The following is a 24,720-nucleotide window of genomic DNA, read 5'->3' on the forward strand; positions in this document are numbered from 1 at the left end:
CCATTGATGATTTTTGTGTGATTTTGTTGTCAGCACATTCAACTTTGTACAGAACAAAGTATTCAATGAGAATATTTCATTCATTCAGATCTAGGATGTGTTATTTGAGTGTTCCGTTTATTTTTTTGAGCAATATATATATATATATATATATATATATATATATATATATATATATATATATATATATATATATATATATATATATATATGCCATAACCTGTTGAGATTATGTTAAATACAGCAAATAAATAGTTTTTAACATTACAATGTGCAGAAGTGTGTTCTGGATGTGTATGTGTTATTATCAAATGTCAATTGACCAGGGCATCCAAACCTTTAGATACAACTGTACATATATATATATATATATATATATATATATATATATGCCAATCTATGGCAAATCTATGCCAAACTATGGCAAATTACCTCCCAACACCATCAGAAATAATTTCATACCACAAATGTATTCCACACATATATTGAGTTCAAAGTATTTAAAATTACATTGTATATATATATATATATATATATATATATATATATATATATATATATATATATATATATATATATATATATATATATATATATATATATATGTATATGTTTATGACTGCAATAACTGTAAATAAACATTTTGCTTTGTATTTTTGAAGAGCAAATACATCACACCCAAACAACTGGACAAAGGGCTCTTTGTATTATATTATATTATATTATATTATATTAGATTAGATTAGATTATATTATATACTTTAAAATAGTTATATTAGAATTACATAACATTTATAATAAGTATGACTGTTAGTATTATGCTTTGAACAGTGGCTGCCAGTGAAATTGAGGGAACCTTAAAAATCTATGCCAAACTATGGCAAATTACCTCCCAACACCATCAGAAATAATTTCATACCACAAATGTATTCCACACATATATTGAGTTCAAAGTATTTAAAATTACATTGTATACAATTTTAATTGTGATATCCATGAAAGAGTGACTTATACATGAACTTAGTGAAAATACTCCACCCTTCAGATTAGAAAACAGATATGTCTAACTAGAGTAAATGAAATTAGGAGCTCTTACATTCATCATTATTAAGAACCTCAAGCTCATAACCTTGGCACTTCATGGCAGCCATGCTGCACAAATTCATGGCCCGTTTGCGTTGTAGTCTCAGAATATTCAGACAGTAAACGTGTTCCTCATTCTTTGCACAGTCTCTGGGATACTTGCACACACATGTAGTTGATTCTGGGAAGCAAAGAAAAGCAGAGAAACCATTACATAGAGCATACTAGTGGGAATGTGATGCTATATGCTATAGTACTCTGCAACATTTCTCCAAAGTAAAGAACTTTATAAAGTTTGTGAATTTTCAAGTTAAAGAGTCAGAATAAAAGTCAAAAGTTGTTTTTCAAATTAAATGAAATCAACTGAATGCACAGTAACAGGCAGTTATCTTTGCCAAAGGCTCTGCAAGTTATTTTGCCAAATATTTCGTCAGAGACTTGCTTTAGCAAGTTAAAATGCATAAACTTCAAAATTTTCCAACACCTGGGGATGTTTTGGGATATGAAGCAAGAGTGGAGCTTGATATTCTCCTTCCTCTCAAAGATGAAGAGATAAGTAGAGTTTGAGGTTACAGTTTTGGTGGTCTACCAAGTGTATGATGTTTGTTTTCATTATTTATATTTTCATCATTTTTGAACTCCAGTTTTGCAAACACCAGATTTTTCATTTATTTTCTTTTGACTTTCCCCTTTTTTACACAAGTGAATTATCTGCGATATTTTCTCAGAAATATCTTCTGAGAACTTAATGCACTTAATGGCCATTTGGAATGGAAATTTAATGAATGAAGGGTGGTCTCTGACTTTTGTACAGTACTGTTCATAAGAGTACAGAATTCATAAGAACAGGTGTACCTGAGCAGGTCTCCCACTCGTAACAGGTGTTTGATCCACAGGGCTCCTGCACAGAGCTTTTTTCAGACACACTGGCTCTGAATTTGGCCCAGTCCAGGCTGGCCACATCGCTTTTGCACAGCCCATCGTTCATGAAATGCAGCTTATCTCCATGGCAACGCCCAGCGTGAAAGGCACAGAAGGACATCATCATGGTGCTTCCTTTCACTGCATCCAAAACGCAGAAGTCCTCCTTGTATGTCCTACAGAAGATACACATGCATTATTTGTCAATATCCCCAAAAGACTGCTGACAAATAAACAGAACTACAGGAAACAACACTGCCTACAGCATTCATAGCCATTTAACATCGGGCTATTGGGTGAACCACGGAATGGTGTGAGCTCTTGATGTTATTAATGAGCTCTCACCTGCAGTCCTCTCGAGGTATACAGACACACTTGGAGCCATCGTGACGCTCTCCTTTACCACATTTGCTGTCTTGTACAAAAGGCACATCTGTTAAAAATAAAAATCATATAATATGATATTGTCATTACACCAAAATAACAATTTGTTTCTTGTATGCTTTCTTATAAACAAGCATTGATTAGTATTACTAAAACAAAATAAATACCATATCTACACAGTATAAGCAAAGTTTTGGGCACCCCCGGTCAAATTATGCTCTGTGGATTTTCTAAGTGAAAACAAATTAATACATCCTCTACAGAGAGCACACCTCTACATATTTTACTGCACAATTACTGTTATTGGCTGATTGAACAAACCGGGAAAAAGTAAAACATGGCCTGTGCAAAAGTTCCAGCAAATATATTTTATATTTTATGTTTCAATTTTTCCAATATGTTAAACTCAGCAATTAAACAGAAATTCTTAACAACATGCCATATATAAATTTACAGCTGTGTTAACTTATTTTCACTTAAAAAAAAAATCAACAAAACATGTAATGTAACATGTTAACTGGGGGTAGTCAAACTTCTGCATTTGACTATATTGCAGTCTTTCAGTGATATTGAATGGATGTGTCTGGACAGTGAAAGTACCAGCTTTGCAGTATATATCGTGAGGGATGGGTGGGTCCCAGGTCAGTGCACTGGTGCAAATGTAGAAGCGCGGCCCCACTGGGCTTGTGCCACTGCCTGAGCAGCTCACCCTGATGCTGGATCCAACTTGGTACTCCACTTTGCCTGGGTTTATGATTATGTCCTCTGGAACTGTAGGTCTGGAACACATTCTCTCTGGATAGAAATGATAATATGGCAGCACTTTCCTGAGCATTTCGATTAATGGGGTGGTATAATAGTAGAGAGTGATATTAAATAGGGAGTCATTGAATTTCTTTTTAAGCCTTGATGTTGCTCAAGCCTGGATGTGCTCAATAGTTTTTAGAGTGGCACATATCATGAATATTTTTTTTTCTTGGATCAAAAGAATTTTAACAAATACTAAGCAGTACGCCAAGACAAAAGTATTGTTGCTCTCGAAACAAAACCTTCTCCAAAGAAGTAACTTTACAGGAGAAGGAAAGATGTTCTTAACTTTTAATGTAAGTTAATGTAATTTCTATAATGTAAAAGGTAGCTAGTGTTTACAAGTTTTGTAAAAAAAAATCCAAAATTGCTAATTGATTGTCTTCTCTATCCAAAATGTCTACTGTGTTGCCATCAATAGAGGATCTCTTGTAGATATTTAGTTGCATGTAGACTGCTGAGGCTTGATCCTAGTCTTTCTGTCTTGTGTTTTGTGTCAGCCACCTACAATGCCTTCATAACATCATTACCCCAGAAGTTTCATACCTATTCACACTTTCAGCCTTGCAAACTTCACTTTAAGTTTCATCACAGTTGTGAGTTTCATGACATCATGACTGATCACATGAAACAAAGGGGTTAAATATCAGGAAACACCCCTCTCACTTCCGAATAAAGGTCTGTTAACGTTGGGAAATATTTAAACTTCTTTTCCATAGCCATGTTAAAGACCCAGTAATCACACAATGGGAATTTATTTTTTAGAGCCACTATCAAATAAATGAAGCCCCTCACATGTGCCTTCAAGTCAAGTCACTTTAATTTACTACCTCTGGACCTGAAGGCCAGAGTCTTCTACAGTTTGATGTTTTCTCCTTTCTGAAATTTTACTAAAACCAGGCAATTAACTGATTAGATAAATCAGGTGTGTTCGAGCAGGAAAAGTACCAAATTGTGCAGGAGCACTGGCATTCCCCAACCACTAGATTTGAGCTACGTACTCAAGCAGCGCCCCTTAGGTTCCTCCCAGGCGCCGTCCTTCTGACAGTGGATGAGCTGATAGCCATCCAACTCGAAACCAGTGAAGCACATAAACTCTTCATGATCCCCATAATTATAATGTCTTTTGTTGACCTAAACAGTAGGAAAAACACAGAATGGAAGCTTTGGGGAAAATATCCACTGACACATAAAGGCGTTTGGAACTAAGGAAGATATCACAGAGAGAGCATGCTTGTGAGCTTTAGAAGGTATTCCTCAGAACTTTATAACAAGCACAGTAAAATCAGCTCCATCAGAATGAAGAGAGTGTGTGTGACCTCTTACCCTTAGGTAGCTGTTGGGAGGAGGCTTTGGTTTGGGACAGCCAGACACTCCAGGAGGCAATTTGCTCTCACTGTCACCCTCCGTTGTGAAGTCGTCATCATTAATGCACACATTCTGCCTGTGTAAAAGCACAAAAAGAAAGAGCACTTTGTCTTCACCATATGCAAACCTCCAAACTCCATTTTTAAGCTACTTGTAATTATAATATACAATTTCCATCTTCAACATCTATAAAGATATTCTGGACTTCCTCATTTAATGCTCAAACCACATTAACTTTTGTTGCTTGCCTTTACACATATCTTTTTATTGTAGCTCAATTTATAAATTCCACTTATTTTTGTGATTATTTTTTGATTTATTCATGCTGTGAACATTATCTAACAAATGGATAGTAAGCAATCGAATAAGAACATTTTTAGAGGTGAAACACATCAAGGACCTGGCTTGTAACTCACTCATTCACTCACTCATGTTTAGCTAAATTAAGATTCTACACAAGGGGGAGCAACTGGCAGTCAAATATCTGTCAATGCTTTGTGAGAGCAGTGCTTTACATCAATGACACTTTGTGCCATCAAGTCAATTCCAACAGCAGACATATGGCTAGTGTTTCTCCTGAATATCTGATCTTTTGTTTGGGCATTTAGGCTTTTCAATGGCTGCTCCATGATTCCTCTGATTGCTTCTATCTATCTTGTTGTTAGTCATCCTCTTCTTCTTTTACCTTTAACTGTTTTTAGCACCAATGTCTTTTCCAATGAATTGGCTTTTCTCATAATATGCCCAAAATAAGAAAGTTTCAGTTTGGTTATCTGGGCTTTGAGTGAGAGGTAAAGCTTGATTTGGTCATGTATCCATTGTTTTCTTTGCTGTCCAAAATATTCTCAAAATACTTTGCCAGCACCAAAGTTCAAACACATCTATATTTTTTCTGCCTTGTGTTTTGATTGTTCAGCTTTCACATTTACTGAGAACCACAGAAAAAGCCATAGCCTGGATAGCCCCTTAAACAGTCAGGGCCTACTGCTGGGCACAAAGTGTATCACACATATCTAGAACCTAAGAATAGCTCAGACAGTTTTTAATTAAAATCCCTGTTGTTACTAAATAACAAGCCTTAGTGTGTAATAAGGGGTTAATTCTCATCTCTCTCTGTTGAGAGAAAGTATTACATTTGGTGATCATTTAAAGCTCATTCATCATCCTCCTGCTGAGTGCCAGACTGTGTCATATTTCTTGACTGCTGGACCTTTTATTGTTAATAACAGATCCAAGCAGACAGAAGCTGTCCACCACTTCTATATCTTCACCTCAATGGTAAAGTTAGTAGTCTTTCCTACTGTCATGACCTTTGTTTTCTTCAGACTGAGTCCCACCTTGTCCCCTCTATTCTTACTTTATAAGTGCCTTTAGGTCATCCTGACCTCATGAAGTTACTATTTTTATGTAAGAAGTTTTCTTCTAACAGCAATGACTTACTCTTGGAAAATAGAGATGGGGCACTCTTCCTCTTGGCGCTCGGGGCCCTGGCACAACTTGCCTCCTCTCTGAGGAGCAGGGTTGTTGCAGATGCGTGTACGATGCCTCTTCAAAGAGGAGTCACAAGCACTCCAAGAGCTCCAGCAGTTCCAGTACCCATCAACTGCCTCTGAAGGAAGACAGGAAACCGCACACATCAATGTGTTATGAGGACATGGATTTTCTGTGATGTAGTAAAGCAATACCAAGAATGAGCACATAAAGGAACCTGAAGTATAGTCCTTGGCTCTTTTCTCACAGTTGGTCCCGTAGGTCCCGGTCTGGCAGATGCACAGACACTCTGTCCCTGCCAGGACAGGCCGACCATTGTTTGGACAAGGGGCACACTTACAGGAGTCAAAGGTCGCTAGATACTCAGCCAGAGCCCTTTCCATGTGCCGTCTCTTAGTTACAGCGCAGGGGAAACCCCGTACTAGATTCACCAGAGGAGCCAGCTGTGTGACACAGTGGAGCAATAAACTTTAGCAAGTGATATAAATCGTGTTTACAATTTTTTGGATACTTTGAAGAATTTGACATTCTTTAAAGTACCTCTAAAGATATAATTTAAACATTTAAACATGTGTGGGTTTAATTGATGTTGAATAATAGTTATTAAATTTTGTTATATCACAAACTGTAAATGCCTCAATATTCTCCTACCGCTGTACAACCCCCATATAACTTGTAAAGTAGTTACAAAAGTGCTACAGTAGTTACACTAGGGCTGAATTTCAAATGGCTCGATACTCCCTTTGTTGTGCACTGCATAGATCAGGAAATAATTAAATGCCACATATATTTGAGATTCGGTCATAAGCGCCACATCTGATTATGAATGCTGTATTTTTACAATATAGTGCACTATATATGGAGTGAATGGCCATCTTAAATTCTATCTATGCTATTACCTTTGAAATTTTACTTGTTAGTTATTAGCTATTGGGGAACTAAACCGTATAGTGTAATATATGTATAAAAGATGGAATCCAGAGAAGACCACCAAAATCTGGAAATGTATCAGAACAGCAAGATTAGTTTGCTGTTGACTTGCATTTACTTACATTGTTCACTGCTACTGTAGAACTGCACTTCTATTCTGTAATTGGGTAACATTAGCGAACAACTAGTCAGCCACATATTTAACTGCAAAAAAAATAGTTTGTATTTGCCAGAGGTAGACACAGGTGGAATTTCAGTATTTGAGTTTTGGTTAGACAATGTACCATACTTTGCTAACCACATAGCTAACATTAACAGTAGCTTAGGTAAGTTAGATAGTTAGTTTATGCATATTCTATAAATACATGCCCTGTCCATTTATATATGAAACCTCTGATTTTGATGAAATGTGTAAAATTGGTGCTTTGTTTTGGTATATTTATATATTTTTGGAAACTAACAACTAGGCCAGTGTTAGGCTCCTGGAGTAGCCCTGCATATTTCAGTGGTTCCCTTGCTCCCAACACACCTGATCCTAGCAAACAGCTCATTAACAAGCCCCTTCATGACTTAAAGTGGGCGTGCTGAGGGCAGGGCAGACACAAAAATGTGTGGTAACCCAGGACTAGGTTTGGGAACCTGTTTAAAATGATCTGTTCTGACCGACTGCCAGGCATTGTGCCTCATTCTGAAACATTCCTTTTAAGTTTAGTGTTCAGCTACATGTAAGCATAAGAAACTTGCCTGTCCAGGTCCATTTTCATCACTGCTCATTATAAGATTGGTCTATAAAGGCTAATCGGACAGATCTGAACACTTCTGACCTCATAATCTATGATTGTGGGATTGTCTATAGTAGATTTTATCCAGTCTAGGTACGTAGTGCTGTCTGGCGGGGCGCCATTCCGTTCCCAGGCCAGAGCTCCAGCGTACTCCGATCTTCCTCCCTTTACTATAGAGAGGGACTTCTCTGAGGTCTGGAGGAAGGATCCTGGAGAAGATCCAGAGAAAAGACAATAAGCATACTAATGCACAACATCACTGTCATAAGAAAACCTCATACTTCCAGCAGTGTTTTTATACTTGAAGGTAAACAAATGTCCTTGATAAAACTTCTTAATGAAATTAGTCATTTTAAAACATTTCTATTTGTTTATTAACGAAATGTTCTCAAAAGGTAAAAGGCACCTGGCATTTTCAAAAAGTGTACAGAAAACATGTAGTTCCTGTATAATGATTAGATGTGAGAAGATATACTGCAAAGGTTGAATTACTAATGTGGTCGCATTATTAAATGATGAGGTATAGAACATTTACAGACACTTTGTCATTAATCATCTGACTATAATTAGATGACCGAATTACCTTCATATGTAGTGGTCACCTTGTTGGTACCACATCTTGTGCTATGTGATGACGTGGAATAAATGAATATGAAGATGGAAAATTGTCGTCCAACGCAATTTTTAACCTGCTCCTCTGTCATACCTGAAAATGATATTCACAGTAAGTGAAGTAGTAATGTCACTGACCGGTATAACAGCTAAACTACAGGCAAATCTTTTACGTACCCTTAGATTTCAGCTCTTCATGGCTATATTGAAAAAGCAGGTCATACTGCCCTCCCAGTGTACCCGAGACAAAATAATGTGTCCCGAACAGCTGAAAGATCTGCCTATAGAGGGCATAGTTGTATTCCAGAGGAAGACTGTTGAGGAACTTTAGAAACGGACCTGATAAATACAGGTCAGATGATTTTGTCCTGAAAGATGATGTGGCTATAACTTGGTGTGTCCTGAAATTCCTAGAGTCCTGCAGGATGGGAAAGGAAAAAGGAAGAGTTCAATTATATATCAATAGAAATGGACACTCTGATTAATAAAGATGTCAAATGGTTCTTTGCAGTGATGCCACAGAAGAACCACTTTTTGCTCCCTAAAGAGTCTTTTAATAAAAGAACCCAGAAAAAGGTTAGGAAACTGTATGTGGTTTTTCTGTAGCATCACTGCAAAGACCACTCTGTTTTCAAGAGTGTAATACACAGCATTGTGCAAAATTCTTAAGCACTCATGAAAATTGTATAGAACTATTTATCGTACCAGTAAGCTTATTTTTGCCAATAAAAACACTATATAACTTTCAAATAAATACAAATAAGCATATGTACACGCTAAGCATACATACATATAACAAACAAAGTGGGTTGAAAGAATACAGTTAGAAGAACACAGGTTTGGTTCCTGACCTCTTTCTGCACTCCAGCCAGCATATGGTTTTGTTAAGTCCATCTCCAGGACAATTTAATGTGAAGGATTGACTAGCTGAAGCAGATACTGGAACGTCAACTATAAATTGTCTGAACTTGCTTGAATAGAGCCTTAGAAATGGGCTCACACACAATGTAAAATCACAATGTATTATTTACTGGTTTGTTTGTATTTATTCTGATAGGTGTTCACTTAATGGCTTTACATATCATTTTCTCTGAAGATTTTTGCACAGTGCTTAATACTATAAGATATACACAACTGTTAGAAACACACTTTCTTGCCTTTTGTTGAAATGCTTTCATCTCCTCCTTATAGGATCTGGATGACTGAGAGTGCCTTACAAGGTGAAAAAAGATGGGGATTCCAAAATGACTGCCAGAATGCTGAGGCGTTTCATATTTTGAGCTTTCACTGCTCAAAGAGATCTGTTCAGTTTTCACTGGTGGGTTTTCTTTAATATCCTCAATTTGCTCCACCTGCCGGGTCAGAATCAAATTTTAGTCGTGAAAAACCCTGATTACATTTATTCTAAATAAAGGATTTTCACTTTCAGTCAAAGTCAAACCATCTCTGTCTCTGCTGCTGTTATGTAGCTGTGTGAGAGCAGTGACTGATTTAGGCTAAAACAAGCCCTCACTTTGATCTCGTAGTTCTCAATGTTGGCTGGGATACGGTAGACCTTCCTGTTTGCTCTGCTGCGGTTTAGAGAGCATTCCTCACCCATGTAGGTGTTATCTAGAACAGCCCCCCTCATCTGCTCTGCAACAGCATCAAATCTGCAGTAGAAAAAACTTCATCAGACTTCATATATGTTCATGGTAAGTTAACAACAACAACAATATTATTATTATTATTTATAATAATAATAATAACTTTACTTTTTGTGTACTTTTCATACAGTTTGCAGCTCAAAATAAAATACTTCACAGACAAGTAATAATGTGTAATAGTAATTAAAGAAATTAAAGTTGAATTAGGTTTTTTTCTATTATACTTGCTGGTCGGTAAAATGTAAATAAATTAAAGGTAAGAATAGGAATTTAAAATCATATGTAGCAATTGCACAACTCAAATTAAACAGATAAATATAAAAAAGGTTGAATTTTACTTAAAAATTAAATTAAATATATTTGAAATCGATTCTGAAAGATACAGGCAGCCAGTGTAGTTCTTTCAAAGGAAGATACGAGAGAGGAAGATGTGAGCTCTCTGCTTTGTTTTTGTTATTATCTGTGCTGCTGCGTTTTGTACGATCTGTAGACGATGGATTGTTTTCTTAGGAAACTCAGTAAGAAGAACATTACAGTGATCAACTCTTCTTATAACAGATCCATGTGCCAGTTTCTCTGCGTCACTCTGAGATAGAAAAGGCCGAACTTTGGCAATATTTCTCACACAATAAAGATACATTAGTGACTGCATTTATATACAGAATGAAACAGAGCTCAGAGTCTAAGATTGCACCAGCGTGGTTTGCCTAGTTCCTCACTAAGCAGCTTTCTCAAAATTTTAGAACCAATTTTTATTGATTTAGCTGTAGAACCTTTGGTGTAATCCACTGAGAAATATCTCACATACAAATGTCAAGTCTTGATTTTCAGCTGGAATGAAAATGTATGACTGTGTGTCATCAGCATAGCTGGTTTTAACTCTTTATACTGCTCCTACATGTTTGCAGCATTCTTACCCGTTACCAATCAGATCAGCACCAGGGAGGCCAGCAAACTGTCTGTCTGTCGCACATACATGCTTGATTTTGCCACAATTCTTCTCATCAGAGTTGTCCAAGCAGTCATTTTGACCGTTGCACTCAAGAACAGCTTTTATACATCTGCCTGTAGACAAGAAGAAGATGGACTACTGCTCATGTTGAACACAAACATTCTTTTTGCTCAAATGATATGGTTTGTTCATTTTCTAACTGAACATATATTAACACATCCTCTACACAGGACATATTGGTAAGAAATATGTTTTATTTGTTTTCAATGTGTTATACTCAGCAAATAAGACTACTATAGAAGGGTCTGACTGCAGTTTAACTTCAGCAGATTCAGGCCAGTGGAATGCATGCACAGTAGGACAGTGCAATTGTGCCATGTAAACAAAGGAAAGTTGAGTATTATGAGCATCTCATTCATTATGCAAAGTTAACTATTGAATATTTTGAGTAAAACAATGAATTTTATCATCGTCATTCTAATATTACCTTGAATATTCTGATATTTTATAGCAGAAAAAAAGATGACTTTACTTACTGAGTAGAAAAAGGTTTAAAAATCATTGAATCACATCATTTTAAAACACTTTATTCTCAACGTCTGCTGTTTTTAATTTTGTGTTGTACAAAACACCTTGGAGCAAGGCTTATGAAAAATAAAGCACCATAAAAACCAATGCGCAGCGTGTGTGCACTGAGCTCTCTGACCGGAAACAGCATCAAGTCTCCAGCTCGAAATTTAGCACTTTTTTCCTGGAATTTGACACACATTTTCTTGACTGATTAGTAAGCAGTAGATTTCTACATTTTTGTTATTTTTGTTGTTATAATTTATCATTCATCAGTTTATCAGTTTTCTACTAATTGAAATGTTCATAGCAACCTGCTAGCTTCTTAGCTAACCAGTTGCAGTTGTCCCTTGACTTTACTCATATGCTTTGATGTTAACATTTGCCATGTTTCCATTCCTTCCTATACTACCTACAAAATATTTCTTATTACGAGATTGTTGTGAGCATTATATGATTATTTAACTTATTTCTAGATTGTTTTAGACACGTTTCAAGTCATTTTATATAAAGAAATGTTTATTCTATAGACAGATGATTTTGCTTATTTCAAGACAAGATGCAAAAAATTGTTCTTACTTAAGAAATTAGGCTTGAAACAAGCAACTAAATCTACCAACAGAATAAGAGAATTTCACCACATAGAATCACAAAAATGTCTAGCAATGAGTTTAATCATCTTATAATAGTCTTATAACAACCTCAAAATATATAATAATAGATATACTGATGTTAAGAAAGTTATCATTTTGTATAAGGTTTTGTTACAACAGCAATGACATACAGAGTACATACTGCTATACATAATATACACAAAGAAAGAAAAAGGTACCACTGTCACAGGTGAACTTGTCCTTGCAGTTGACTGGCTCAATTTGGCATTTCTTAGCTGTATGACAGGGTCTTTCCTCCATCAGCGATTCACTACAGTCCTGTCCACCAAACTGAGCTGGCCTGAGGACAGACCTGATCCTGAACTGTTGCAGAGGTAAAAATAGAAAAATGAGCTTAATTTATTTATATTGAGAGAGAGAGAGAGAGAGAGAGAGAGAGAGAGAGAGAGAGAGATGGAGAGAATGTATGGACAGTCGATATTACTCACCATCTTTTTGGCACAAGGTGAGCACTCTGACCACGGTCCAAAGTCAGTTAATTGGCAGTGTATGGGACACGCCTCTACAGCACACGTCCTGCTTTCATGTGTCTGACACAGACGGGCACAATTGTTCTTGATCCAGTGGTCATCATACCGTACACTTCTGCAAAATATTCAAAAGAAATGTCTGGAGGGGAGAGTGGGGGGTGGTGGTAGGACCTATTGTCTAAGCCTCAGTAACTTCGTTCTTGTTTGTGCTTTACCCTCTTTAAACTTTTATATAAGATATTTGTCTGTTATAACAACAAAAATAACAAAAATGTAGAAATCTACTGCTTACTAATCAGTCAAGAAAATGTGTGTCAAATACAAAAAGTATGGAGGGGTAGGTTGTAACAGCAGGTGCAGCGTAATAGAATTTAATGAGCAACATTGATAAAAGATTTTTTCTAAAATTTGAAACAGAAAAAAAACACTTATATAGAAATTTTCAATGCACACCAAAATATTTTAAATGCAAAATGTTGTGATTTAGTTTCAGAGAGAAGGAAGCCGCAGATGATGTAAATCAAGGTGAGCCTATTGTTCTTAATTCAGTCTCCCCACATTGTGTTACAATTCACTGTGTGTTACAGTTCAGTCATGACACTGCTAGGCTATACAGTTGTTCAGATCTCTTCAGAAACCTTTTGCTAACGTTCAACAACAGGCTAAGCAGCTGGCTGAGGATCTGAAAATGAAGCTAACTGATGCCTATAAAGTAGAGGGAGGCTATGAAAAGAAATAAAGGCGCTTCCAGTTTGCAATTACTGCTGCCCAAAATGTCATTAGGAAGTGGCATTTTAGGGGAACTATGAAAGTCAGGGAGAGATTTGAAAAACCAAGAAAACTCTTAGATAGAGCTGTTCAAATGCTGTCCAGAAAGACAAAGCAAAGCCACCATAAGACGGCAAAGGACCTCCTGAAAGGTTTAGCTGACACCTGAGTGGTGATGCACCAATCTACTGTGCAGCACTGCTTGCTAAATATAATCTGCATAGAAAAGTCTTCAGAAGGACACCTTACCTTGTAACCTCATAAAAAAGTCAACATCTGAAGTATGTAAAATAACATCTAGATAAGGCAGAGGCTTTTTGGAAATAAATGTTGAAAGTATGGACTGATGAAGTAAAAATGCAGTTCTTTGGCCACAGTCAGCAAAGCCATGTTTGGAGAAAAAAGAAACAGCATTTGATGAAAAGAACACCTTTCCAGCTGTTAAGCATGGGGTAGATTCATTATGCTTTGGGGGCAGAGATGGAGGAAGAATAGATTCCATGAAATATCAGAAAATTCTGAAAGCAAATGTGTCAGTCAGTCAAGAAACTGAAGTTGAAAACAGGCAGGCTTCTAAAACAGGACAATAATCCAAAACACACCTCGAAATCCATGATGAACTACTTCAAGAAATGTAAGCTGAAATGACACTTACAGACCCATGAACATCAATCTGTGGGTAGATCTATCCTGTACATGTAAGACCTAAGATTATTGCAGATTTAGATGTGTTTTGGAAGAAAGAGTGGGTGAAAATTCCTAATACAAGATTAGAAAGACTCCTAGCCAGCTACAAAAAGCATTTACAAGCTGTGATGTCTGTCAAGGGGAAGCTTTGACTCGCTGATTTCTGACTGGTGAAACTAGGGGTGGTACAGGCTACCCCATGTTACAAACCTCCCAGGTCTCCTTTACTTTACAAATAGTGTTTTACTTAATGAGAATAAACACAAAGGCAGTCTGCCAAGTGATCAACATGACAACTAATCACAAGCATTGTACGTTGTTGTGTACAATGTACCTTGTACGTTCTTGCGTCCCCTCCCCACAGGTTTTGGTGCAGTAGGACCATGAGCTCCATGGGTAGTGATCACAGAAGCAGCCTGAAGAGGCTGTTACTGAGGCCAAGATGAAGAGTAAGATGAGAAGGAAGCCAGCGTGATCCATAGGAAGGCAGTTCGCGTTGGGGCAAAACACTCTAAGGAAGAGAAAAGCATGTTTCCACTTTTATTCTAACCACTGAGTTCTTTCTGCAGTGTAATCACTCACAATAGCTCTTTTTGTTCTTTTCTCAAGTAAGTAGGATTAACATGACAGGAAAAATATTTCTGTCCTACAATTTTGGTCCTTCTTCTTCCAAGACAGCTGAGGTGTTTCTCTGGGACAGATTATCTTAACTAATTAATGCTTATGTTCTGTTTGGCATCCCTGAGACCCCAGCACCTCTTTAACAGCTCACAAAATATATTTACCATTTTTTTATACTGACATTGTGTTTCAAACACCCTCTAGATAAATGTATACACAACTTCTGTTTCAGCTAGATACATGATTAAAGAAAATAGATTTTCATATGTATTTAAATTTCTGTCTGGTGTCAGGGGTACAGCTGACTCTCCTACACACACACACACACACAGACGCACACACCTTTACATAATCTTCCACATCACTCTTCCTCATACTTTCATATCTCTCATATTATGCCACCTAACATTAAGTACTTTTATTTATTTGTTTGTTTGTTTGTTGCATACATGTATATCCTGCATCATAGACATTTGCATCCAGTGGTGGTACAGCAAAATTACCTAGTCGTGTTTCACAACTCTAGTCATTTTCCTGTTCATAATTGCACTTGTTTTCCTTGGTCTACTCTGTTCTTGTCCACAGTTCTGATTGCATACAGTCAAATGCAAAAGTATAAATATCTCCTGTGAAGTTCCATGTATTGCGGATTTTCTATGTGAATCATCTCACATCTTCTCCAGGGAACAAGCGTAAATAGCATTTGTCTGCAAATTTTAGTGCATAACTTCAATGTATTTGCTGAATGTAACATTTTTGGGGAAAAAACAACAACATATACATCAAATGTAAAATGTTTCATAACTTTTGCACTGGCTACTTTTTCTGTTTTATTGTTTCCAATGTGTTCAGTTCAGGAAATAAACAGAAAATAAGCATGAAAATGTGTAGAAGTGTGTTCTCTGTAGAAGAAGTAAACTGATTTTCACTTAGAAAATCAATAAAACATGAAAGTTGACCGATATTTTCTAAAATGTCTAGTCATTGGTGCTGAATTAACTGCTGTCAGGGTTTTATAAGTTGAGTAGTGTCTATTTATTATTCCATATAGAACCATAAACATTGAAAGAACCATGTGAGTGCTAAATGGCTCTTTGCATGGTCAAATGGATATTTTCTATGATAAAATACACTTTTGAATGGTTCTATATAGCACCAGAAAGTGATCTACTATTGTTATGAATCCAAGACAGCATCATAAACTAAATAAAAGTGATCATACATAATGATTTACTCACCATACAGTGCCGATCGCAACACAACTCCTCTCAATTCTGGGCTCAGCAACTCCAGAGGTTTGTATGTCCACTATGTAAAACAGGCTTTCTATTCTTCTACATTGATAAATGAGCAATGTTGATACAAACTTTTCCACAGTTCTTTTTAATGTCTCCCAATAAAGAAACCTCTTCTAAATGGCCCTGTATATATTCTTTGTGAGAGAATCACTTCTGTACTTAAACAATAACCAGAAGCAGGCTAGAGTTAAAGACTAATTTCACACCAGCTCAGTCACAGTCTCCCTCTTATTTAACTCCCTTGTATCTCGTGTCCCTCCATCCATCAAGACGGCCCCCAGTTTCCAGTAAATCCAACAGCTGGAAACCCTCCTGAAGGCTCTTTTCTGGGTGATATCTGACATTTGACCCTCGGTTTGGGAAAAGAGTAATGAAGGGGGAGCACAGACCCTGATAAAGTGTTCCCTGCAAATTTTTACTCTGGTAGGAGTCGACATTCCCAACATTCTTATGCCTGTTCAAAGACTGCATGTATTGTTTTTAATGGGGGTTATTTTCAAAGTACTGAAGTTTGACATTATGAAAATGATCAAATCGCAGTACTTGCCTAAGCAGACTGAAGTCATACTTCAGTGCAAGTAAGAGGATACATTTTGAATGGTGCCTGAAAATATGAATAGTGACTGTTAATAACATTGCATTTAAATCTCCTGCTGATAACAAACACAGTGAAGGGAGTTAGCAGAGATCTGAGGAGTTTGATTCAAAATAAAAAAAGACACTGTAAGCTACATTCGTGTTCTAAAGAGAACGTTTAAAGTCATATTTAAAACAAAACAGGTTTTTGTAGAAAATTAGGGATGATTCTGACAAAATTTGATATTTGTATATCATGATATTCTATCCAGTTAACCGTGAAGAGGGAAAAAATCTATGTAGAAATTAATGTAATGCTGTGGCTTACCTTGAGATGACAGCACTGGAATTGCACAAAGGTTTAGCATCATGTAAAGCATCTTGTTTTGTTTCAAAACAAGTCTGAGAATTCATCTCGATTTTTCAACATTTCATAATTCAGTGGTTGAGATGTAAACAACGTTATTCAGATTGGTTTTATGTGAAATGGTTCACTTGTAGAGAATCTTACTGACTAAGATGTCTTTACAGTGGTGGTGACAGGAACCAGGGGTCCCGATGTCTACAACATAATTATAGGCACTTCATTTACTAAAGGAACACCAGTGAATCTACATGTTTCTTCTGAGTTTTTATTTGCAATGTTGGTTATGGCAAAATAGAGGTCAATCTGAAAAAATAAGATTCCTTTGAGGACTACTTTGCCTTAGAACACCCTTCTTGTATCCTGCCACCATGATTGGTTTAAAATAAATTGTTTAAAATACATTTTAGACCAAACCATTATCACAAAACTACTGTACTAAAAGATACTGGTTCACATCATAGAAAACAAAAGATTTCTCCCTTTTTTAAAATAAAGAGTCTGCTGTAAGATGTCAACATTGCTCCCCAGTTCATAATGTACATATATGAAAACTAAGCTGCAAAAACAATCCATTTCATATTCATTGTTTCTGTGATTTCCACTAATTCAGCCTACAGCATTTAGGCCCACCCATTCACACTTTACAAGTTACAGGGAGTGTTTCAACCTGGTTTGCTTTTTGAATGAAACAGAAAAGAAAGAGCCTATCAGGGATAAAGAAGACAAAAATGAAAAATGGTCATATCAAAATGAATGATGACTGTTTTTGGTGCACATAAATATTAATAAAATACAAGAAAATGTGGGATAGGTGCCATGTAAAGCAGGGAATGCATTAAAATGTGCCGGGGTCATCCAGGATCAGGGTTGGGAAACGCTGCAACAGACTACCATTTAATTTATGACATCTGTCAAGGAATGTTATGATTGGAAAGCACAATTGCTAAAACTTGGATGTGCACTCAGAGTACATCATGCATTCAGGGAATTTACATTCATGCTGACACTTAAAAAAGGTGATAACATGTAATTTAAAAAAGTTTATTGTTATTATAAAATGGCCTTTACATTATGTGTTTTGACTCTATGCATACCTAAGATACTGGACACCAGAAGCAATACCCATGCTGCAAACTCTCATAAACAAATGAATAAATAAATAAATAAATAAAACAGAACCAAACATTTTAAAATAATACTGCATAAAAATACACACAGGGATCACATCGAGCTGAAAAAATGAATGAGCAAAACACCCAGAGAACAAGACACAGTTAATCATCCTAAACATGAGCTTTTGATTACATAGAACTGTAGTATGTACATTAATCTATTTTTGACTGTCTTCATGTAAAGAATGAAGAAGTAATGGCTTTAGTGCAGAGCAGTCTTGTGCCCTATAATGAATAATATAGTTTTCCCAAATGTTCTTTACCTTTTATGGAAGACTAAATAATAAGCATTGCACAGTGACCAAACTAAAGAGAATAATGGAATCTATACTAAATACCATCCTGTATGTGCTCACATTCGCTGAGAACTAACTTTTCAACCTCTGCCCCCTTAAAAAGCATCAGCCAAATACAGATTAGAAAGGAAATTGTGTATATCTTGCGTATATTGTATATACTGTGGATATATTATGTATATCTTGTTCAATCTTTTTTCTCTACATACAATCATATGGTTACCACAGCAAATGACAAAAAAATGACAATCAAGAAAAGAAAATGCTTTTGTATATTTGACAGAAGCCAAAGACAACTTTGGAGAACATTTCCATCTCTCCTCTGGCTCTGCAGATAGATAGTTAGGGTGGTGTTTGTACTCACTAGCGATGAATGATGTCTGTAAAAATGGCCGTGACGGAGTTAGATTTACTCAACTGCCGTTCCACATTTACAGTGAATGAGAGACAAGTGGAGAGAAGCAAAGACTGTAGCTGGTTCAGCCTGACACGAGGCAGCAAAGCCCAGAGAAACGTCTCTTCCTCTGCCTCACCAGCGGGTACGGAGTCAGATTCAGCAGACTGCTGTCATCTACACACAAAGAAAAGAGCCATATGACTGGAACAGACCATATAAAGTTAAACTACCATTGTAAATAGGTACATCAATATAGCTGTGAAGAAACACACATATCAGTGAATATGACAAACCTTGATTCTTCAATGGCAAAGGCATGGTCTCCCTGAGTTTGCTTAGGAGATTTCGCATCTCTCGCATGTCACTAGAAGCCAAGGGGAAAAAAAATGACACACAGTGTCATTACTGTGAAGCACCATTCTTATGAAGCATCAAAACCTACTTGAGTGGCAATAACACCCCCTTGTGGAGAATCTTCACCCTGCTAAATGTGAGTGTTACTGTGTTCCAAGCCAGGTTCATGACATCTAATATGCCTCTTGTTAAGGCATATTAATTCAATTAAAGAGAGAAGCTAACAATACTAACAGTGCATGGAGCTGCATTCTTAAAAAGTAAAGGTCACTAATTGATTCTTGGATCTCTGCTTTAAAAGTACCACCCAATAAACTTTTTTAGGGCACCAAAAATGGTTCTCATTTGACTCTAAAGAGCCCTTTTTCACGCTTCTGTTTTTAGGAATGGAGCATGACAGCATTTCCATTACAGTTGTGAATTCTGACTAATTTTGATGTTCTAATATTCATAAGAATTGATAAAGGAAACTACATCTGACCAGTACAGCATTGTATGCTGATGGAGGGGTAGTTTTTCCTCATTGGTGGACAATGTGCCGATGTTAGTTTGTCAGAGAAATATACCTAACAATACTGTTGCTGGACCTATGATCGGCCTAGCCTATTTAGTGTTCTATCTTTGTCTTCTCCAACATGTCTTGAACTCCTGGGGACTCCTGTTTTGAAGTAGTAAAGGGTAAAATAAAGTACTTACATGCAAATATGGGCAAACTTTCACATTTTAGTTTTGATAAAAAATATAATTGTTGGTCTGTATATTTACTCCTTCCTGTGAAACAATGAAGCCAAAATCCACTTAGTGATGTCAGTATTTAAAATACTGAGACCTTGAATGGTTAATTGAGTACTCAAGTACCCATACACGTGCAAGAGATTAGCATTTTCCCCCTTTTAACACTCAACTTGTGAAGGCATTGCTAATTACCTGATGAGTGGAAATAGTTGTGTGGGGTTTTCCTCCTTTGTTTTAAAAAACAAAGCACATAAGCACTGTTTTTAAAAAAAAATCAATCCACATGCACATGCAAAAACCCGCTATCAAAGTAAGCATGCAGCAGCTCGTTCAACTACATCAGCAATGCCTTAGACTAATAAAAATGTTCTCTCCATTCTTCTACAAAAGCCACTTAGTTTTCAAAGCTGTCCCAACAACTAGGGGTCTCAACTGGGTCTCAAAACTGGCAACACTGCTGGTGGGGTCTGTGTCATGGGAGTGCTGCATAAAGCAGTGACCTCCATTCACATTGTGACGCCTCTGTTCTTCAATATGGTGTAAAAGTGTACATTTATGCATAAACATGTAACAAGTCCTGTTAGCAATGTCCAGCACTGCACACAATCACCCCATGTAAACAAAGGAGATAATGGCCCACACTCTTGAGCTCACAAGCCAAAACTCTGTTTTTCCTGTTTACACAACACTAAAAATAGAGTTAAATTTCTGAGTATCTTCACCCTTGAAAGAATTTTGCCAAAGGTTGGTTTTCAGGGACATAAAATGCAGTTTAAAAAAATACCCATGCTCATTTGGACAAGGCCTTGGTTTGACACATCTGGGTCAGGCAGTGGTCTTGGATTCCACTAGTGATCAGAATCAGTTTTGAAATGCTTACAGGCTGTTCATACCTCTCTATGTTCTCAATGTCTGTGCACACGAGCCAGGACTCCTGGGGGAAGTCAACAGGTGATGATGATCTGTCCTCCAGGATTGGGACATCAGAGCTTTCATCCACCCTGCAGTCTACATTTGGCTCAGGGCAGGGCTCATTTCCTGCAGAAGGTAAAGACACAGCACGTTCTTTAATGTTTTGCAATATGTGTCACATTTTCTGCAGCGGGAAATGACGTTCATGTGTTTTACATTATAAAAACGTTTTACTGAGTTATGTATGTTATTAAAGATCTTCTGATATTTTGGGTACTGGCGACCTGTCCAGGGTGTATCCTGCCTTCCGCCCAATGACTGCTGGGATAGGCTCCAGCACCCCCCGTGACCGTGACGGAGAAGCGGCTTAGAAAATGGATGGATGGATGGATGGATGGATGATATTTTGGGTTCTGTTCAGGAAACACTAAATCCAGTCAGTTGAATTAGATTTGACTGTGTAAACTAGTGCGCTGCCTTGTATAGTTTCATCCTCATTTTGTTTTGATGTTTTTTTCTAAACCCTTTGAATCTTTGGCTTATTATTCAGTTATTAATCCTAAAAGTCATTATTCAGTAATTGCAAGTAATTAATTGATTTCAGCTATGTGTTATCCTATCTTAAATAATATGTATTATTTACTACTAGTTATACCATAGTACCATGAATAATGAATATTTTTGTGATTGGGGTGCCATTTGTGTTCCACTGATATTATGTCTACAAATGTGTTTGTATAAAGTAGAGGAAAACAACATTAGCATAGATAGCCTATTTGCATGTTTCAGATAAATAATGCAAGATATTAGTGAACCTGTACACAGCACTTAAAAAACAGCATTATTGACTGTCCCAGCCCACCATCACTACACTTTACCCTGAAATCTAATCATAAAAATGCTTTTTGCACTAATGTGGGAATCCAGTTAACATCATGAAAGAAGAAAAAAAAGTTCTCTAATTCCTTTTCTGGATGACAGCATCATTTTAAAAATACAGCCACATAACTTAAATTAAAAATTGAAAGTAAATCATTAATTTAAAAAAATACATTTTAATTAATGTCATTGTTTTGCATGTTTGTTCATTTTATGCTACAAAAACTCAACCCTATTACTCATTTAAGATGCTGTCAGGACATTGAACATCTTCCATGATAATTCCTGGTAATAACATGACAGTGTTATATTATGGAATAAAATCAGTCATTACCACATATTATATCTGCTTTGGCATATTGTTGGCATTATTATGTAAATGATATGTAGGAGATCAAGTAAAATGTTACCATATATTTATCCTTTACTACTGCAGTGTAATCATATATCTTATATAATATGATAAGTACAACAGTTTATATAAGAACTATTTATATAACACATCATTGCTGTTGGAATAAAACCTCATATTTCCATTCATTCTACTTTCACACAGTGTAAATGGCAGTTGCTCTTTACAAAATATATGTTCCTATATCCATGTAGGCTAGTTATGAGAGTGAGAAACTGAAGTGTGGCTCCACACACAAGCCCGTAACCTTTAAGAGCTTAAAACACTGCAAGTGAAACCACTGAAAGTTTGCCTTCAACCTCAGCTGAACACATTTTCAAAGAGAACTTAATCCAAGAAAGACTAAATGTTCGGGGGCTCTGTTTCCTGCACACACGCGGCGTTTCCTTCTACTTTACTGTCTTTGTAAGGTGTTAACACTCTAGCATGAGTGGAACTGAGCTCAACAGCTCCACAGACACGGGCCCCTGCTGCCCCCTGCTGGACGCGCGCGGTACTTCACCTTTCCTGTGGAGCTGCAGCACACCCAGCAAACACATCGACTTCAGCATCTCCGTGATGTACATCTCCAGACAGCACTGCAGCTGGATAAAAAGCCTGCATATTTCTGGGTGGATTTCCCCGTCCTCGGGCCTAGGAGCGCACAAACACACAGGACAAAGTCAGTGCACTCAGAAGCGGTTCTCGCACCGAAGGGTGGCGTTGTGTGACGGTCACAGCAGCCTGAAAGCGTAAACAGAGACTCAGTCACGCAGCGCTTTTACCACGTAGCCCTACAGTTTATTCTCACGTTGAGTCCTGAGGGACTCTCACCCGGAGATGACGGTGAGGCTCTGGTAGGCGGTCTGAGCCACCGCGCAGCCTTTGGTGCGAGTCTGGTGCATCTGCGCGCGCAGAGAAGGACAGTCCACTGTGATCTCTCCGATGGAGATGACCTGCTCACGGTGCAGCGCCACCAGAGTGTTGAACTCCTGCACCGTCTAAAAAATTGACACAAACAAAGATGCCCTCAGTGAGTCTAGTAATGCGCTGACACCATCGTGTAGCTGCGACAGTAAGCACAAAGCTGCACGTGGGAGATGGAGGTGACGCATAGACACATAATGTATATGTGTTATTATATGTGTGTGTGTGTGTAAGTCATACTGGAACACGGGTCATGAAGCAGGCTATACATAGAGCTATAACAAGAAAGTATCTGCTGCAACAGAGAGCACTCTCTTCAAAACACCACCTCGCTAATAAACACTTCAGCCTTCGGTCTGTCGAGACTGCAGCCCACAGAGCGCTGCGTTACGTATTCTATCCTATCCGTCAGAGCAAAACAACGGTCTGTCAGACATTATGCAGTCTACCAGCAGTCATTACAGTCGTGGGTGAACGCTGTGTAGACTAAACAGGGCCGGTCCGTAGGCGCAGAGGAACATTAAACACGGCCGCTACCGTAAAGCTGCCTCAGCCGCGCTGTGTGTGTGCGTGCGTGAGAGCGGAGGCCACCTGCTCGCTGTACCCACCATCCTGCAGTCGTCCAGGGCGCGCTGGGCTCTGCGCGTGCTCTCCGTGCTCTCGCGGCGCTCCTGCGCGGCCCTGCCCAGCTGGAAGATGCTGCCTGCGGAGCGCGGGCGCTTCTTTCGCCCGTTCGGTGCAGAACACATGCATGCGCGTGCACGAGCCAAAGCGCTGCGGAGAGGGGGAAAAAAGACGCGCTGCGCGCACAGCGTCTCGAGGGCGACGACCGCGGCTTCCTCCTTTCTCTCACTCTCTCACTCTCACTCTCTCTACTTATCTCCGTCTCTCTCTCTCTCGCTCTGAGCACCCTCGACGTTTCAGCAGCGCGTGAGGGAGCGGGCCAGACGCGCTCGAGCCGTCTGCATCTCTCCTCTCCGGCTCGACGAGTCACCTTCAGCCCCCGCTGCTGGAAGGCCGAGGAGAAGCGCTGTGCGCCCCGTCAGGCTGCAGCTACACTCCCACAGCAGAGCTGAGCAGAGGAAGCGCCTGCCCTCCGCCTGCCTCCTCACCCCTCCACTCTGCTCACTCCAGTGCTGCTCTGCCACAGCACATTTTAATTCTAACACAGTCCGCCACTGAACGGACTGTGTGCTTCTGACACAGAACAGACTATTCAGGAACAGGTGCATCTTGGCTATTGAATACGCTGCTAAGCTACAAAGCTTTGAAATTGTTGGGCAAAGTTGGGCTAATAACTAGTGCTACTTAAAATGTTGATGTACTTTCCTCAGCAGGTCCAGGTCATAATACTTTACTTCTAAGAATATATGTGAGGAAAATCTGAGTCATTTAGCTCCTCCGTTTATATGTTCAGTAGCATCTATGCATTGGTGACAGCGACTGTACTCTCTGCAGAAAATAACCATTAACATCAAAACCTGATTGTTTTGCCTTTTAATGGAAACCAACTCAAAGCTTTCCATTAGACACCAGTAGTTTCCTTTAAAGTCCAATAGGAAACCATCACAAGCATCTGGAATTAGTGCCAGAAGAGTGTTAAACCATTACAGTCGTTTACACTATGAGATCAAACCCCTCACATTAGCATTA

The 24,720-nt window shown here is 38.0% G+C and overlaps 1 protein-coding gene across 1 annotated transcript; it reads right to left on the minus strand.

Annotated features, from left to right (window-relative positions):
• Positions 1-925: 925 nt before the first annotated feature.
• c6 (complement component 6) lies at positions 926-24,185 on the minus strand. The gene is made up of 24 exons (XM_037546090.1): positions 23,676-24,185; positions 22,975-23,141; positions 22,664-22,794; positions 20,852-20,996; positions 19,163-19,233; positions 18,953-19,043; positions 16,966-16,980; positions 14,477-14,653; positions 12,646-12,802; positions 12,376-12,520; positions 10,942-11,089; positions 9,892-10,030; positions 9,536-9,730; positions 8,556-8,796; positions 8,350-8,472; positions 7,809-7,975; positions 6,272-6,497; positions 6,004-6,172; positions 4,522-4,639; positions 4,197-4,329; positions 2,989-3,183; positions 2,350-2,437; positions 1,939-2,180; positions 926-1,264 (listed from the first exon to the last, which is right to left on the minus strand). The coding sequence occupies exons 1-24, from the start codon at positions 23,814-23,816 to the stop codon at positions 1,083-1,085; spliced, it is 3,606 nt and encodes a 1,201-aa protein (XP_037401987.1). The 5' UTR covers positions 23,817-24,185; the 3' UTR covers positions 926-1,082.
• Positions 24,186-24,720: the final 535 nt, after the last annotated feature.

The sequence above is a fragment of the Pygocentrus nattereri genome, chromosome 16 (genome assembly GCF_015220715.1).
Source record: "Pygocentrus nattereri isolate fPygNat1 chromosome 16, fPygNat1.pri, whole genome shotgun sequence".
Taxonomy (NCBI): domain Eukaryota; kingdom Metazoa; phylum Chordata; class Actinopteri; order Characiformes; family Serrasalmidae; genus Pygocentrus; species Pygocentrus nattereri.